General features: G+C 45.3%; 1 protein-coding gene across 1 annotated transcript in view; it reads left to right on the top strand.

Annotated features, from left to right (window-relative positions):
* LOC147107359 (adhesion G protein-coupled receptor G2-like) overlaps positions 1-15,439 on the top strand; it is a 74,839-nt gene that overhangs the window by 11,415 nt on the left and 47,985 nt on the right. The window contains exons 3-6 of the mRNA XM_086006306.1: positions 5,143-5,299; positions 9,298-9,441; positions 9,901-10,026; positions 11,070-11,115. Of these exons, the coding sequence (XP_085862432.1) occupies positions 5,143-5,299; positions 9,298-9,441; positions 9,901-10,026; positions 11,070-11,115 (473 nt within the window). The remainder of the gene's footprint in view (positions 1-5,142; positions 5,300-9,297; positions 9,442-9,900; positions 10,027-11,069; positions 11,116-15,439) is intronic.

A 15,439-nucleotide genomic window follows, 5' to 3' on the forward strand; every position in this document is an offset into this window, starting at 1 on the left:
CTCCAGTCACGGGGAGGGAAAAGGCGCAGGAAACGTATGGGTGTCACCTTTTGTGCGGAGTGGGCCTTTTGCATAGCAGTAAGCATCCCCGCCGCTGGGCCAGAAGGAGTAGGGTTTTGAACCCCATTCCAGACAGTCCCGGCAAGTGGAGTCGGAGCTCCAACTTTAAATTCTGGGTGGACATCCAGCGGGATGCTTGCGTCCGTGGGTGTTGGTGGCCCCCCCCCCCTCAGATGGGTTGTGGGAGCCCGTAAAACCCGCCCGCCATAGGACTAACCACCCTAATGGCTGGTTCAAAGATGGTTACGGTCACGGAATGAGCGTTAATCACGGCCATAAATCCTTCCACCACTTCATACAGTTCCCCAAAGGGAACAGTGTGAGGATACGTACGATGATGACCTATTGCGCAATGCACCTCCTTGGACCCTCAGTCGCAGATGCGAGGGGGCAAGTTGTGCAATTGTTAAATTTTTTATTTTATTGACATGTAAAATGTTGGCCCAGTAATTCCCTTCCAAATGCGCTAGTACGGTCGGGGTACTTACGCATCTGGCCGGATGAAATGCCGGTTTTCAGCATGCACAGTGCACGTGGGGAAAACCGGCATTTCCTGTCCTCTGAACGAAGGGGTTCAGAGGCAGAACGCGTGCGACTGCACAGGCAGCGCGTGCGCAGTATAATTCGCCGCTTTCATTAATGCTTTCAGTGAGGTCCAGTCATTACAACTTACACATGAAAAAAGCATGGGTACAGTTGCTCCAGAGGCTGCGGAGGAAGATATTTCTTATCGTGGAGCTTCTGAAAGTATGTATGTCTGTATATATTCCTTTGCGTGTTATGTATATATTCCTTTACTTATGTGTATGAATGTATTATTTAATTATGACTTTCAGAGAAAGTAACTTATTGGAAAATCATAATTAAAAATATACATTCACACACATTAGTAAAGGAATATAAAACATACATACATATACGTAAAGGAATATATGTGGACATACATACATAACTCATTCTCACATTCCATTCACACAGCCACAATTGCTCCTTCTACCTACCGTTCTGAAAACCCGTTTAAAAAAAAAAAAAAATTAAAGTTTAAAACTTAGTTAAAATTTCTTAAAATAACTTCCCTCCCTTTCCCAAACCTAAATATTGCATTTCATAAGCTCCTCCATAAAATATATCTCCTTCCCCAGCCAATGAACAACTTTACACTTGCTTTTTTTAAGTGCAAGTTCTAGGGACTTACCCTCACTGAATCCATCAGTGAAATCTACAAAGTTCACTGCGCAAGCGCTGCCTGTGCAGTCGCACGCGCTGTGAATAGACCTCGGGTCTGGAAATGCCAGCGTTCCCCGCATGCGCTGTTCCTGCTGAACGCCGGCATTTCCAACGGCCAGATGCGTGAGTAACCCGACCGTACTCACGCTTCTGGCCTGGAATTTCTGGCCCAGAAAGTTAACATGCAGGTATAGCAAGCATTTAGGAAGGCAAATGTTAACCTTTATTGCAAGGTGGTTGGAGTATGAGAGTAAGGAAGTTTTGCTGCAATTATATAGGGCCCTGGTGAGACCACACCTGGAGTGCTATGTACAATTTTGCTCTCCTTACCTAAAGAAGGATATACTTGCCTTAAAGGAGGTGCAACAAAGGTTCACTAGATTGATCCCTGAGATAAGAGGGTTATCCTATGAGGAGAGATTGAGTAAACTAGGCCTATATTCTCTGGAGTTTACAAGAGTGAGAGATGATCTCATTGAAGTGTACAAAATTCTTAAAGGCCTTGATAGGGTAGATGCAGGGAGGATGTTTCCCTTGGCTGGGGAGTCTAGAACCAGGGGTCACAGTCTCAGAATAAGGGGTCAGTCATTTAGGACTGAGATGAGGAGAAATTTCTTCACTCAGAAGGTTGTGAATCTTTGGAATTCTCTACCCAGAGGGCTGTGGTTGCTCAGTTGTTGAGTATATTCAAGACTGAGATCGATAGACTGAGCTGGCACAGCAGTCTGGCGCAGGATGGAGTCATCGTGGCTGCTGCCAGGATAGCGGGCATTGATGGTGAAGATTCGCTGTGTATGGTCGCTCACCAACTGTACATTAAGTGAGTGGTAGCCTTTGCGGTTACAGAATACCTCAGGATTGTTATGGGGTGCCCGCAAAGTGATGTGGGTTCAGTCAATGGCGCCCTGCACCATGGGGAAGCCCGCTATCCTGGCATGCCCAATTTCTCACTCCATACCACACCCCAAAGCTGAAATGAGACACAGCCCCAAATCTGCAACATTACAATAATAAATGTATCCAAATTCAGCAACCACATAAATACAGCAAGAATATTAACTAATCACACTTGTGCAAACCATTACTTCCTCTCTTTACAGTGCTTTTCCCTAATCTACTTCTCCGCGCTCCTTACCATTGCCGAGAGGCTCTCGGGCACCCTTGTCATTGCACCTATCATCTCGAAGTGCATGGCCATCACCCTTCTTGTGAACGCCTGCCCATCGACGTTCTCCCCTGAGTCCTGTGCAGCAGAACTCGTGCGCGAACTCGCCCTCCGGGGAGCTGGCTCCCAAGCTACCTTTTCCCCCTGGCCTTGCTGTAGCCCGCTCGTCCACGGTGCATCACCCAGTGCAGACCCCTCTATTAAAGTTGCCTCTAAAGATCACGCAGTGGCAGTATCTAAGGTGGTGCCTGCGGGTGAGAGATGCAGTGAGGCGGTGCTTTGCTCCTCCTCCTCTTCTCCTTCCTCACACTCAGTGGGAGGCTCAGGGACAGGCGGGTCATCTGGTTGCTGATTATCTGAAAGCATAAAGGAACAAGACTCGCATTAAGGTGAGGGAAGGTGGGCAGGAAGGGAGCAAGGAACGCAGACAGTATCAGGAGCTGGAAAGTGGGAACGGCTTGTGGCGTGAGGGGGAAGTGGGATGAGGGAAGGAGAGGGGATGAACATACCGTTGTTGCCCCTAAGGGGGTTGACGTTACCGACGGCCACGCCGCCCATCACCTATTGCCCAATGAGTCACAGCACTCGTTCCTCCAGGTCTGAAAGCTGCTGGAGCTGCACATCACCCTTGCCTGTTCTCTGCTGCTCCCTCCTATTGTGGGCCATCTTGGCCTGCAAGAGAAATGAATGTGTCAGAGTCCAGCTGTGTGTTTGGGAGATATGCCTGCTGTAGTTGAATAGCTGTGATTGTAGGCAAGGCATGAGATGTGGATGTGAGTTTGAGTAGGTGTAGATGCTTGGTGGGTGAGTGGTGGGGGTGTGGGGTTTGTGCAGTGTGTACAGACTGAGGTTCAGATGCTGGTATGTAGGACCTGTTGAAGCATGTACAGGAAACTTTAGTTTATCTGGAGGTTGTATGGCCGGAAACTTTGCTCTAGCGGCAGAAATCAGCAGCCGTTTTAGTTAGGTTTTTTTTCTTCTCCTAGCATTCTGTTAACAGGCAGGCTCTGGAAAGCGTCTTTGGAGCTTCGCAACAGCTTCAGAGACGCTTCAAGGTACGGGCCGAGTGTTTACGAGCTGTTGCTGAGCAACAGTGTTTGTTGTCAAATACGGAGATTTTCATCTCCGTATGCTTCAACGTTGACTTTGCATGTCCGGCACTTTTGATAGATCGGCAACACGCCGGTCCCGTCGGTGCCGGATATCAGAACCTTTCCTGTACTCACCTTGACCATCTGAGTGAGGTCATTGTATTTCTTCCGGCACTGTGTCAGGCTGCGTACAACCACACTTCTGGCCGAGACCTCCTGGGCCACTTCCCTCCACATTGGCCTGAAGACATGAGGCAATGGCCTCCTTCCAGTGTCCAGGAACAGCACTGCCCTCCTTCGCTCCAATCCCACGACCAATGCCTCCAATGCCTTGTCCGTGAAATGACAAGCTCTTTCCCTGAGATTGGGATCAGTCATCACAAGCAGGAGATTGAGTTGCTTGCAGGTCGCCTTCACAGCCAGCACTGCTGATAATGAGGACCTGCACAATGATGCAACCTCCCCTTTAAGAGCTGGATGGAATTTCAGGTGCTATCCCAATTGCATAGCACCTAAAATTCATTCACAAGCAACTTGCCAAAGCTCCTTCAACAGCACCTTCCAAACCCGCGACCTCTACCACTTAGAAGGACAAGGGCAGCAGATGCATGGGAACATCACCACCTACAAGTTCCCCTCCAAGCCACACACCATCCTGACTTGGACCTGTATCGCCGTTCCTTCACTGTCGTTGGGCCAAAATCCTGGAACTCCCTTCCTAACAGCATTGTGGGTGTACCTACACCATATGGACTGCAGTGGTTCAAGAAGGCGGCTCACCACCATCTTCTCAAGGGCAATTAGGGATGGGCACTAAATGCAGGCCTAGCCAGCCAGCGACGCCCACATCCCATCAATGAATAAAAAAATAAAAAAAGTACTGCGGGTGCTGGAAATCTGATCTAAAACCAGAAAATGCTGGAAACGCTCAGCAGGTCAGGCAGCGTCTGTGGAGAGAGAAACAGAGGTAACGTTTCAGGCCGATGACCCTTCGTCAGAACTGGAAAAAGTTGGAGATGGAACAGGTTTTTAAGCAAGTGTAGGGAACAGGGAAAGGGGGGAGGGGAGGAAAGAATGAAAGGGAAGGTCTGTGATAGGATGGAAGGCAGGAGAGATTAAGGGACAAAAGGGATGATGGTGCAAGGCAAAAGGAGATGGTAATGGGACAAGTTAAGAAATAAAAGATGACTCTAGATGAAGTGTAAATTCATTATCGCTCCGCTGGTAGCGCCCCTGTAGCGCCCCACTGAGGTCATTAGCACTTGATTTAGCGCTCCAGCTCGTTCCAGGAGCGCTAACAGCCAATTTAGGGGAAGCTCAGACTCATTAGCGCCTGACGCTAATTTTTCACAATTTCAAAAATTAGCGCCCCAAACGGGGTGATACCGAATTTCTCCCCCTCTGTCTATTTCAATATCTTAAATAAAGCACAATGAAGTTAAACAGCATCCTTAGATGGAATAAGGGTACATAACTATAAGAGCAAAAAGTCTTTGAGAAGACTGTCCTGTAGAATCTACTTCAACCTCTTTATCTCTCTGCCCTCTACTTCCACACAATCCATCCTTCCAGCTGCTAATGGAACCTTTTCTTTATTAGGATAATAGAGAGTGTGGACCAGATCGGCCTGAAGCTGAATTTCACAACTGATTCAATAAACATCACCTCCTCTTCTTTGGCTCTGGCTGTGACCACCGTCAACGCTACTGGCTTCGCTGGGGCAAACTTCAGTATCAGCAACACCACCAACCTGCAGGTAGCACAGACCCAAACTTTCCATCTTGTTTATCAATGCAGTTGTTTGGAACTTATTGGGTTGAATTTTGCTTTAACAATAACTGTGAGGCTAACAGTGTTCATCGTTATTCACATCGAGATCGGACAGCAACTCCCGTCGATCGCACATGCGCAGTTAAAGGTGGAAATCCGGAAGTTGCTGTCCGAAATGTCCTGCTCCTCCAAAGGTTCCCCTAAATCGGCAACTCGCCATCTGACTTACCATTAAAATACATTGAACGTCCTGAAGTTCCTGTACTTACCTCATAGATATGGACTAAACTTGCCAAAAAAAGTTAGGGCTTGTCCATTCCAGTGTAAGTTCCCTTTTGAGGGCATGATAAGTCTTAATTATTGCCAAACAACCTCTCCGGCACTGAAAATTTACTTTTGCAAGTGTGGAGTCTCATTCTTTCAGCTTTTAATTATTGTCGGAAATTAAAAAAAATGAAAACATGTAAATAAAATGTTTTCTTTTTATTTCTGTCTCTTTTATCTCTCTCTCTTAATCCAATCTTTCTTTCCCTCTCTTTATTTCACTTCTGTACCTGATTTGACATTGAATTAAATATTCTAACTGACACTTCCTGATTCAGACTCTGTGCTGTTCATTAATAATTCTTCAATCTGATTGGTTAAGGAGATACACAGTTGCCTGCCCTGTTCACAAAGGTCCCAGATGCCCTGTAGAGGGCGCTGCGCTTTTTGGATGGTTGGCTGACAGGAACTTCCAGTGCAACAGCCCATAAAATGTCTATAGGCAAGTGTAACTATAATGTACGGCTGGCACCATTCATTTGCCACTCAGAGCAAAATCCGGCCCATTGTCTGACATGTAGGATGCAAAGTATCTCAGACACCTACTATATATCACCAATAAAAAGGCATAAAGTTAACTTGACAATTCTTGAGATTATGTATACTTCTTCCAGTTCTGACAAAATGACTTCAACCTGAAACGTTAGCACAGTTTCTCTCTCCATAGATGCTGCCTGACCTGCTGAGTATTTCCAGCATTTTCTGTTTTTATTTCAGATTATATAGTTTGTTCCCGTGACTGCTCAGAATTTGGAACTTGTAATTTAATGAGATTTTTTTTCCAGTTTTATTGATAGATTTTAAAGAATAATTTCCCACACATTCCATGATGGCAGTAGTTTGTCAGATATACTGACAGATATTATAACTTCCTAATTCAAGGTGAAATAGAATCATAGAATAGTACAGCACAGGTGGAGGCCATTCGGCCCATCGAGTCTGCGCCGGCTCTTTCGAAGAGCAATCCAGTCCGTCCCACTCCCCCGCTCTTTCCCCATATCCCTGCAATTTTTTCTCCTTCAAGTATTTATCTAATTCCCTTTTGAAGGCTACTATTGAATCTGTATCCACCACCCTATCAGTCAGTGCATTCCAAATCCTAACCACTCGTTGCCTAAAAAGGTTTTCCCTCATCTCGCCTCTGGTTCTTTTGCCAATCGCCTTAAATCTGTGCCCTCTCATTATCGACCCTTCAGCCATTGGAAACAGCTTTTCTTTATTTACTCTATCTAAATACTTCATGATTTTAAACACCTATCAAATCTCCTCTTAGCCTTCTCTGCCCCAAGGAGAACAACCCCAGCTTCTCCAGTCTATCCACGTAACTTTATTCCCTCATCCCTGGAACCATTCCAGTAAATCTCTTCTGGACCCTCTCCCAAGCCTTCACGTCCTTCCTAAAATGTGGTGCCCAGAATTGGACACAATGGCCTGGATTTGCGGTGGGTAACAACAGCGAATGAACAGCATTTGCTGTCATTATCCCTTCAGGATTTAGTGCAACTTGAGGATGTAGCGCATGCGCATCCTAACGCGGAAATCCTGAAGTTGCTGTCAGTCATTCGCTGCTCCGACACTGGTTGTGCTGTGGCCCCTCCCCATAGTCGGCAATCAGTGTAATCAGGGAAATCGGTGAAACTGACCAAAACTTGGGCTTTTCCGCAGTAATATCACTGTTAATTACCCCATTAAAAGTTCAACCTTGTTGGATTAGGTGTATCTAGGGTTTTAACAGCGTATTGACTGCTTAACAAACGTCATGGCCCTAAAAAACTTAATTTAAATTTTATGGAGTGTCATATTTCTCCATTTAAGTAAAAATTACAATTTTTAAAAAACTTCAAAAAAGGTTTGCTCATATTTATTTCAGGCTTACCTTTTCTCTATGTGAGAGCCCCAATCTTTGTTTTGCTCTCTATAACATTTTTATAAAGTCAGAATAAAAGCACTTCTTCACTTCCTGGTTCCCTGGCTGTGAAAACAAAATCTTTTTTAAATGATGAGAAACAATTAAATGTTGATGTTCAGCGAGATTTATGTGTCTTTGTACAGGAAACATCGAAAGTTAGCGTGCAGGTACAGCAAACAATTAGGAAGGCAAATAGCATGTTGGCCTTTATTGCAAGGGGTGGCGGGTTGGAGTACAAGGGTAAGGAAGTCTTGCTCCAATTGTACAGGGCCTTGGTGAGACCACACCTGGAGTACTGTGCACAGTTTTGCTCTCCTTATCTAAGGAAGGATATACTTGCCTTGGAGGCGGTGCAACAAAGGTTCACTAGATTGATTCCTGGGATGAGAGGGCTGTCCTATGAGGAGAGATTGTGTAGAATGGGCCGATACTCTCTGGAGTTTAGAAGAATGAGAGGTGATCTCATTGAAACATACAAGATTCTGAAGGGGATTGACAGGGTAGATGCCGAGAGGTTGTTTACCCTAGCTGGAAAGACTAGAACTAGGGGGCATAGTCTCACTATAAGGGGTTGGCCATTTAAGACTGAGCTAAGGAGGAATTTGTTCACTCAGAGGGTTGTGAATCTTTGGAATTCTCTGCCCCAAATGGCTGTGGATACTGAATCATTGAGTATATTCAAGGCTGAGATAGATAGGTTTTTGGACTCTAGGGGAATCACAGGATATGGAGATCGGGCGGGAAAGTGGAGTTGAGGTTGAAGATCAGCCATGATCTTGTTGAATGGCAGAGCAGGCTCGAGGGGCAGTATGGCCTACTCCTGTTCCTAATTCTTATATTATATAAAAACAAATGTAAGAAGTCACACAACACCAGGTTATAGTCCAACAGCTTTATTTGAAATCACAAGCTTTCGGAGCGCTGCTCCTTCGTCAGGTGAAGTACTTCACCTGACGAAGGAGCAGCGCTCCGAAAGCTTGTGATTTCAAATAAAGCTGTTGGACTATAACCTGGTGTTGTGTAACTTCTTACATTTGTCCACCCCAGTCCAACTCCGGCATCTCCACACCATATATAAAAACAGAACATGCTTGAAATACTCAGCGGGTCAGGCAGCATCTGTGGAGAGAGAAACAGAGTTAACGTTTAAGGTCGATGACCTGTCATCAGAACCGGAAAATGTTACAGATGCAACAGGTTTTAAGCAAGTGCAGGGGAATGGAAAGGGAGTAGGGGAGGAAAGAACAAAAGGGAAGGTCTGTGATAGGGTGGAAGGCAGGAGAGATTGAATGACAAAAGGGATGATGGTGCAAGGCAAAAGAGGGTGAAGTAAAGAAACAAAAGATGGGTCTAGAAGAGGTGTAAATGGGAATAGCAGATCAGCACCTGGTGTCCGAAAAAATGGGGGCAGAGGTCATGATCTGAAATTGTTGAACTCAATGTTGAGTTCGGAAGGCTGTCTGTTCTTATGTTCTTATGTCTGGTGACATAGTAGAGAACAGTGTGAGGAGAGTTCAAATACATTTGGGAGTTAGGATGGAATGAGCTAGATGGAAAATAGTCCAAGCTCCTTTAGGTACATGTGCTCCTTCCCGCCTGAACTTCCTGTATTCATTGCACCGAGACAATCCAATAACCCCAGGCGGAACTGGGAAAATCTACCCCTGTTTCGATTCCTTCACCACTTATTAAAAAAAAACAAAGGATTTGCCTCTTAACATTCTGTGTAACTGATCTGTATCATTCCTCAGGTCTCTCTGGATGAAAGCTCTCCTCAGGCCAGTTTTGCAGCTATTGAGCTTCCACCTTCTCTATTGAATAATCTCACGTCAGAGGACAAGGATATAGCTTCGAGAGTGCAATTCCAATTCTATGAAAAACCTACACTTTTCCAGGTAGAATTTCAATTGTTGATTTTGTTAGCTTTTCTTTTAATAGATTACACTGCACCCTCAAGAAGTTTAAACATTAATATAAATGTTGGGGGTATAGGCGAGGCAGAGGTTGGCTTCAGACATTTTGGCCCAGAATATCCAGGAGACTTGCTCCATTGGAATGGCAGACCTGTGACATTGGGTTTGTCTTACATTGTAAAAGTCTTAGGAAATTATGGCATGAGTTACGCCATTATTCATGCCATGCTATACTTTCCGGGGACTTTTGCGCCGCTCAACCAATACCTTTTCCGAAACTGTGCAGATTTGATTATCATGGTTCCGCAATCAAGTGAATGGCGGATCCGGTCCCAATTTCCTAGCCAATTTTCTTGTTATTGATCAGGGTGCAATGCGTCATTTTGTGTCTAGCTTTACTGTCCTTCTTGTTTTTAACGAGTATGTGTCCTTTGTTATCAGGATTCCAGCATTGCAAATACATTTGTCTTGAACAGTTTCATCATCGCATCCAGCGTTGCAAATCTCAGCATCAATAACTTGGTGGATCCAGTCCGAATCACGTTCAGGAACATTCAGCCCAATCAGGTATTGCTGAGATCTGCGGCTGCACGTCAATACACCACACAAGTACAGGGCACGAGCTCGCTGGTCAGTGGTATGTGGTAATTTACTGCATCCAATAATGAGGAACATGATGCAAGAACTATGTTAAGAACGCTTATTTGCAGATAGCAGTGCAGCCGCACAAGGTGGTAGGGCACGTGTTCATATTCTGGACTGGTCATTGGCAAATGAAGTTCAATATGGACAAATGCAAAGTGCAGTATATTGGAAGTTAAACAGGAGGAATGTGTACTCTTATGGGTGGGGATGAACTTTCCAAGGGGGAAGTTGAAAGAAATCTAGGGGAGTTAGCTGACCCATTGTTCACCGTCTGAGGTGGCAAAAAACATAGCAAATATGATCCTGGGGTATAATATCAAATCAGTCATGATCAAATCCCCAGACGTCATACTGCCCCAGGAGTATTTCATACTGTTCTAATCACTGTCACATCAGGGAGCCATGCAGGCCTTAGAGGAGGGCAGTGGAGAATAATTAGGATGATAACTGGGGTCAGAGGGAAGAACTACGAGGCACACCTTGATAAGCAAGGTCTCTTCAGTCTTCAAAAGAGCCATTTCAGAGGGGACTTTACAAAGATAAATGAGATACTTAACAGGAGAGAGAAAGTAGACACAATCAAGACCCTCAGATAAGCCAGGGCAGCTGGACAAGAGGGCACAGTTTCAAGGGTGTGAAGAGAAAATTTAGGACAGAATTCAGGAAGTATTTCTTTACAAAGAGGGCAACTAACTCATTCAAGAAACAGCTATATTCTGTAATAGGAAGATGGTAGGTTTGGCATCTGGAAGGTTGATGGGTTTTTCATCCGAATCTATTTTTTGAGATTTACTATTTGGATATTTGCTACAAGAGAATACAAATCGGCCTTAGTTGACCGATCACTATTGGAAAAATCTTGCTATGTTATAAATTGTTAATTCTGCATAAACCATGCATATTTTATGTTTTATTTCAATACCAAAGAGATTAATAATTATTAACAATGTGTTTTGTAATTGCAGAATAACTCTGATGTACGGTGTGTATTCTGGTACTTCAATAATACCGGTAAGTACTTCATGCCATATTTAAAGGGCCAAACAATATTCCATTTGTATAGCATGTTTTACGACTCAGGACATCCCAAAGCGCTTCACAGCCAATTCAGTACTTGTGAAGTGAAGTCACTGTTGTAATGTAGGAAACACGGCAGCCAATTTGTACACAGTTAGGTCGCAAAAACAGCAATGTTGTAAATGATTAGATAATTTGTTTTGATGATATTGCTTGAGGGATAAATATGGGCCAGGACAACTCCCTTGCTCTTCTTTGAATAGTGCTATGGGATCTTTTACATTCACCTGAGAAGGCAGAGGGGGCCTCAGTTTCATCCAGAAGGCAGCACCCCTGACAGTGCAATACCAGCACGGGCTCAACGGGCCGAATGGCCTCCTTCTGTGTTGTAGCCATTCTATGATCCTATGTTGCTTAGTATCAGACTGAAGCATCAGCCTAGATGAGATACTCAAGTCACTGGAGTGGGGCTTGAACCTCACACCCTTCTGACTCAGAAGCAAGAGTGCTACCACTGAGCCAAGGCTGACATCTTGAAATGGTAGGCACACATTGAACAGTAAGAAAGATTAGGTTAACATGAAAATCGGGAGAGTTGTATAATGGGCAGTGGACCTGATGTCGCCCATTTTACATTATCGACAAAAGTTAACATTACATCCGTAGTCTTTAAAATAAAGGATTTTTTTGTGCTTTGCGAAGAAGGTAATATATTTGGCTTGTATATTACAAACCTCACTAGATATTAAGATTGTTGTATTGGCAATGCTCATAAATCTTTTATGCAGTTAATTTTTTAAAATTCATTCCTGGGATGTGGGTGTCGCTGGCAAGGCCAGCATTTATTGCCCATCCCTAATTGCCCTTGAGAAGGTGGTGGTGAGACGTCTTCTTGAACCACTGCAGTATGCGTGGTAAAGGTACTCCCACAGTGCTGTTAGGGAGGGAGTTCTAGGATTTTGACCCAGCGACTACGAAGGAACGGCGATATATTTCCAAGTCAGGATGGTGTGTGACTTGGAGGGGAACTTGGAGGTGATGGTGTGCCCATGCGCCTGCTGCCCTTGTCCTTCTAGGTGGTAGAAGTCGCGGGTTTGGGAGGTGCTGTTGAAGAAGCCTTGGCGACTTGCTGCAGTGCATCTTGTAGATGGTACAAACTGCAGCCACGGTTCGCCGTTGGTGGAGGGAGTGAATGTTTAAGGTGGTGGATGGGGTGCGAATCAAGTGGGGTGCTTTGTCCTGGATGGGGTCGAGCTTCTTGAGTGTTGTTGAAGCTGCACTCATCCAGGCAAGTGGAGAGTATTCCATCACACTCCTTACTTGTGCCTTGTAGATGGTAGAAAAGCTTTGGGGAGTCAGGAGGTGAGACACTCACCGCAGAATACCTAGCTCTGATCTGCTCTTGTTGCCAGAGTATTTATGTGGCTGGTCCAGTTAAGTTTCTGGTCAATGGTGACCCCCAGGATGTTGATGTTGGGGGATTTGGCAATGATAATGCCATTGAATATCAAGGGGCAGTGGTTAGATAGATGCTCTCTTGTTGGAGATAGTCATTGCCTGGCACTTGTGTGGCGCAAATGTTACTTGCCACTTATCAGCCCAAGCCTGAATGACATCCAGGTTTTGTTGCATGCGGGCATAGACCGCTTCATTATCTGAGGAGTTGAGAATGGAACTGAACACTGTGCAATCACGAGTGAACATCCCCACTTCTGACCTTATGATGGAGGGAAGATCATTGATGAAGCAGCTGAAGATGGTTGGGCCTAGGACATTGCCCTGAGGACCACCAGCAGCAATGTCCCAGGGCTGAGACAATTGGCCTCCAACAACCACAACCATCTTCCTTTGTACTAGGTATGACTCTAGCCAATGGAGAGTCTTTCACCTGATTCCCATTGATTTCAATTTTACTAGGGCTCCTTGATGCCACACTCGGTCAAATGCTGCCTTGATGTCCAGGGCAGTCACTCTCACCTCTCGAATTCTGTTCTTTTGTCCCTGTTTGGACCAAGGCTGTAATGAGGTCTGGAGCCGAGTGGTTCTGGCAGAACCCAAACTGAGCATTGGTGAGCAGGTTATTGGTGAGTAAGTGCTGCTTGATAGCACTGTTGACGACACCTTCCATCACTTTGCTGATGATACAAAGCTAGGTGGCAGTGTCAGTTGTGAAGAGGATATGCAAAGGCTTCAAGAGGATCTCGACAGGCTCAGTGAGTGGGCGAGAACATGGCGGATGGAATATAATGTGGATAAATGTGAAATTATCCACTTTGGTAGAAAAAACAGAAAGGCAGAGTATTTCCTAAATGGTGAAAGATTGGGGAATGCAGATGCTCAAAGGGACCTGGGTGTCCTTGTACATGAGTCACTGAAAATGAATGTGCAGGTGCAGCAAGCCATTAGGAAGGCAAATGGTATGCTGGCCTTCATTACAAGAGGTTTTGAGTACAGGAGTAAAGAAGTCTTACTCCAATTATATAGGGCCTTGGTGAGACCACACCTGGAGTACTGTGTACAATTTTGGTCTCCTTACCTAAGGAAGGATACACTTGCCATAGAGGGAGTGCAATGAAGGTTCACGAGATTGATTCCTGGGATGGCGTGACTGTCGTATGAGAAGAGATTGAGTAAACTAGGCCTGTATTCTCTTGAATTCAGAAGAATGAGAGGAGATCTCATTGAAGCATACAAAATTATTACAGGGCTTGATAGGGTGGATGCTGGGAGAATGTTTCCCTTGGCTGGGGAGTCTAGAACCAGGGGCCACAGCCTCAGGATAAAGGGTAGGCCATTCAGGACTGAGATGAGAAGAAATTTCTTCACACAGAGGGTGGTGAATCTTTGGAATTCTCTACCCCAGAGGGCTGTGGGGGCTCAGTCATTGGGTATATTCAAAACAGAAGTCGATAGATTTCTGACTAGTAAGGGCATCAAGGGATATGGCAATAGGCCGGTGAATGGAGTTGAGGCAGAAGATCAGCCATGATCTTATTGAATGGCGGAGCAGACTCGAAGGGCCGAATGACCTACTCCTGCTCCGATTTCTTATGTTCTTGTGTTCCATTCCAATTCAACCCAATGCTCAGTTTCCAATCTGTTCCATTCCAATTCAACCCAATGCTCAGTTTCCAATCTGTTCCATTCCAATTCAACCCAATGCTCAGTTTCCAATCTGTTCCATTCCAATTCAACCCAATGCTCAGTTTCCAATCTGTTCCATTCCAATTCAACCCAATGCTCAGTTTACAATTCGTTCCATTCCAATATGGCGATAGGGCCAGTGAATGGAGTTGAGGCAGGAGATCAGCCATGATCTCATTGAATGGCGGAGCAGGCTCGAAGGGCCGAATGGCCTACTCCTGCTCCTATTTCTTATGTTCTTATGATTGAGAGTAGACTTATGGGATGGTAATTGGCCAGATTGGATTTGTCCTGTTTGTTGTGGACAGGACATACCTGGGCAGTTTTCTACATTGTCGGGTAGATGCCAGTGTTGTACCTGTACTGGAACAGCTTGGCTAGAGGCACAGCTAGTTCTGGAGCACAAGTCTTCAGCATGACAGCCGTGATATTGTCGGGGCCCACAGCCTTTGCTGTATCCAGTGTGCTCAGCCATTTCTTGATAACACGTGGAGCGAATTGAATTGGCTGAAGACTGGCTTCTGTGATGGTGGGGACCTCAGGATGGCCAAGATGGATCATCCACTCGGCACTTCTGGCTGAAAATGTTTGCAAACGCTTCAGCCTTATCTTTTGCACTCATGTGCTGGGCTCCGCCATCATTGAGGATGGGGATGTTCATGGAGCCTCCACCTCCCATCAGTTGTTTAATGGTCCACCACCATTCATGACTGGATCTGGCAGGATTGCAGAGCTTTGATCTGATCCATTGTTTGTGGGATCGCTTAGCTCTGTCTATAGCATGCTGCTTCCATTGTTTAGCATGCATGTAGTCCTGTGTTGCAGCTTGCCCAGATTGGCACCTCATTTTTAGGTTTGCCTGGTGCTGCTCCTAGCATACTCTTCTACACTCTTCATTGAACCAGGGTTGGTTTCCTGGCTTGATGTTAATGCCAGGCCATAAGGTTACAGATTGTGGTAGAATACAATTCTACTGCTGGCCCACAGCACCTCATGGATGCCCAGTTTTGAGGTGCTCGAAATTTATCCCATTTAGCACGGTGGTAGTGCCACACAACACAGTGGAGGGTGACCTCAGTGTGAAGACAGGAGTTAGTCTCCACAAGGACTGTGTGGTGGTCACTGCTACCAATACTCTCATGGACAGATGCATCTGCGACAGGTAGGTGAGGAT

Source organism: Somniosus microcephalus, chromosome 14, assembly GCF_052327205.1.
Source record: "Somniosus microcephalus isolate GS21.2 chromosome 14, FLI_Smic_1.0, whole genome shotgun sequence".
NCBI classification, from domain to species: Eukaryota; Metazoa; Chordata; class Chondrichthyes; order Squaliformes; family Somniosidae; genus Somniosus; species Somniosus microcephalus.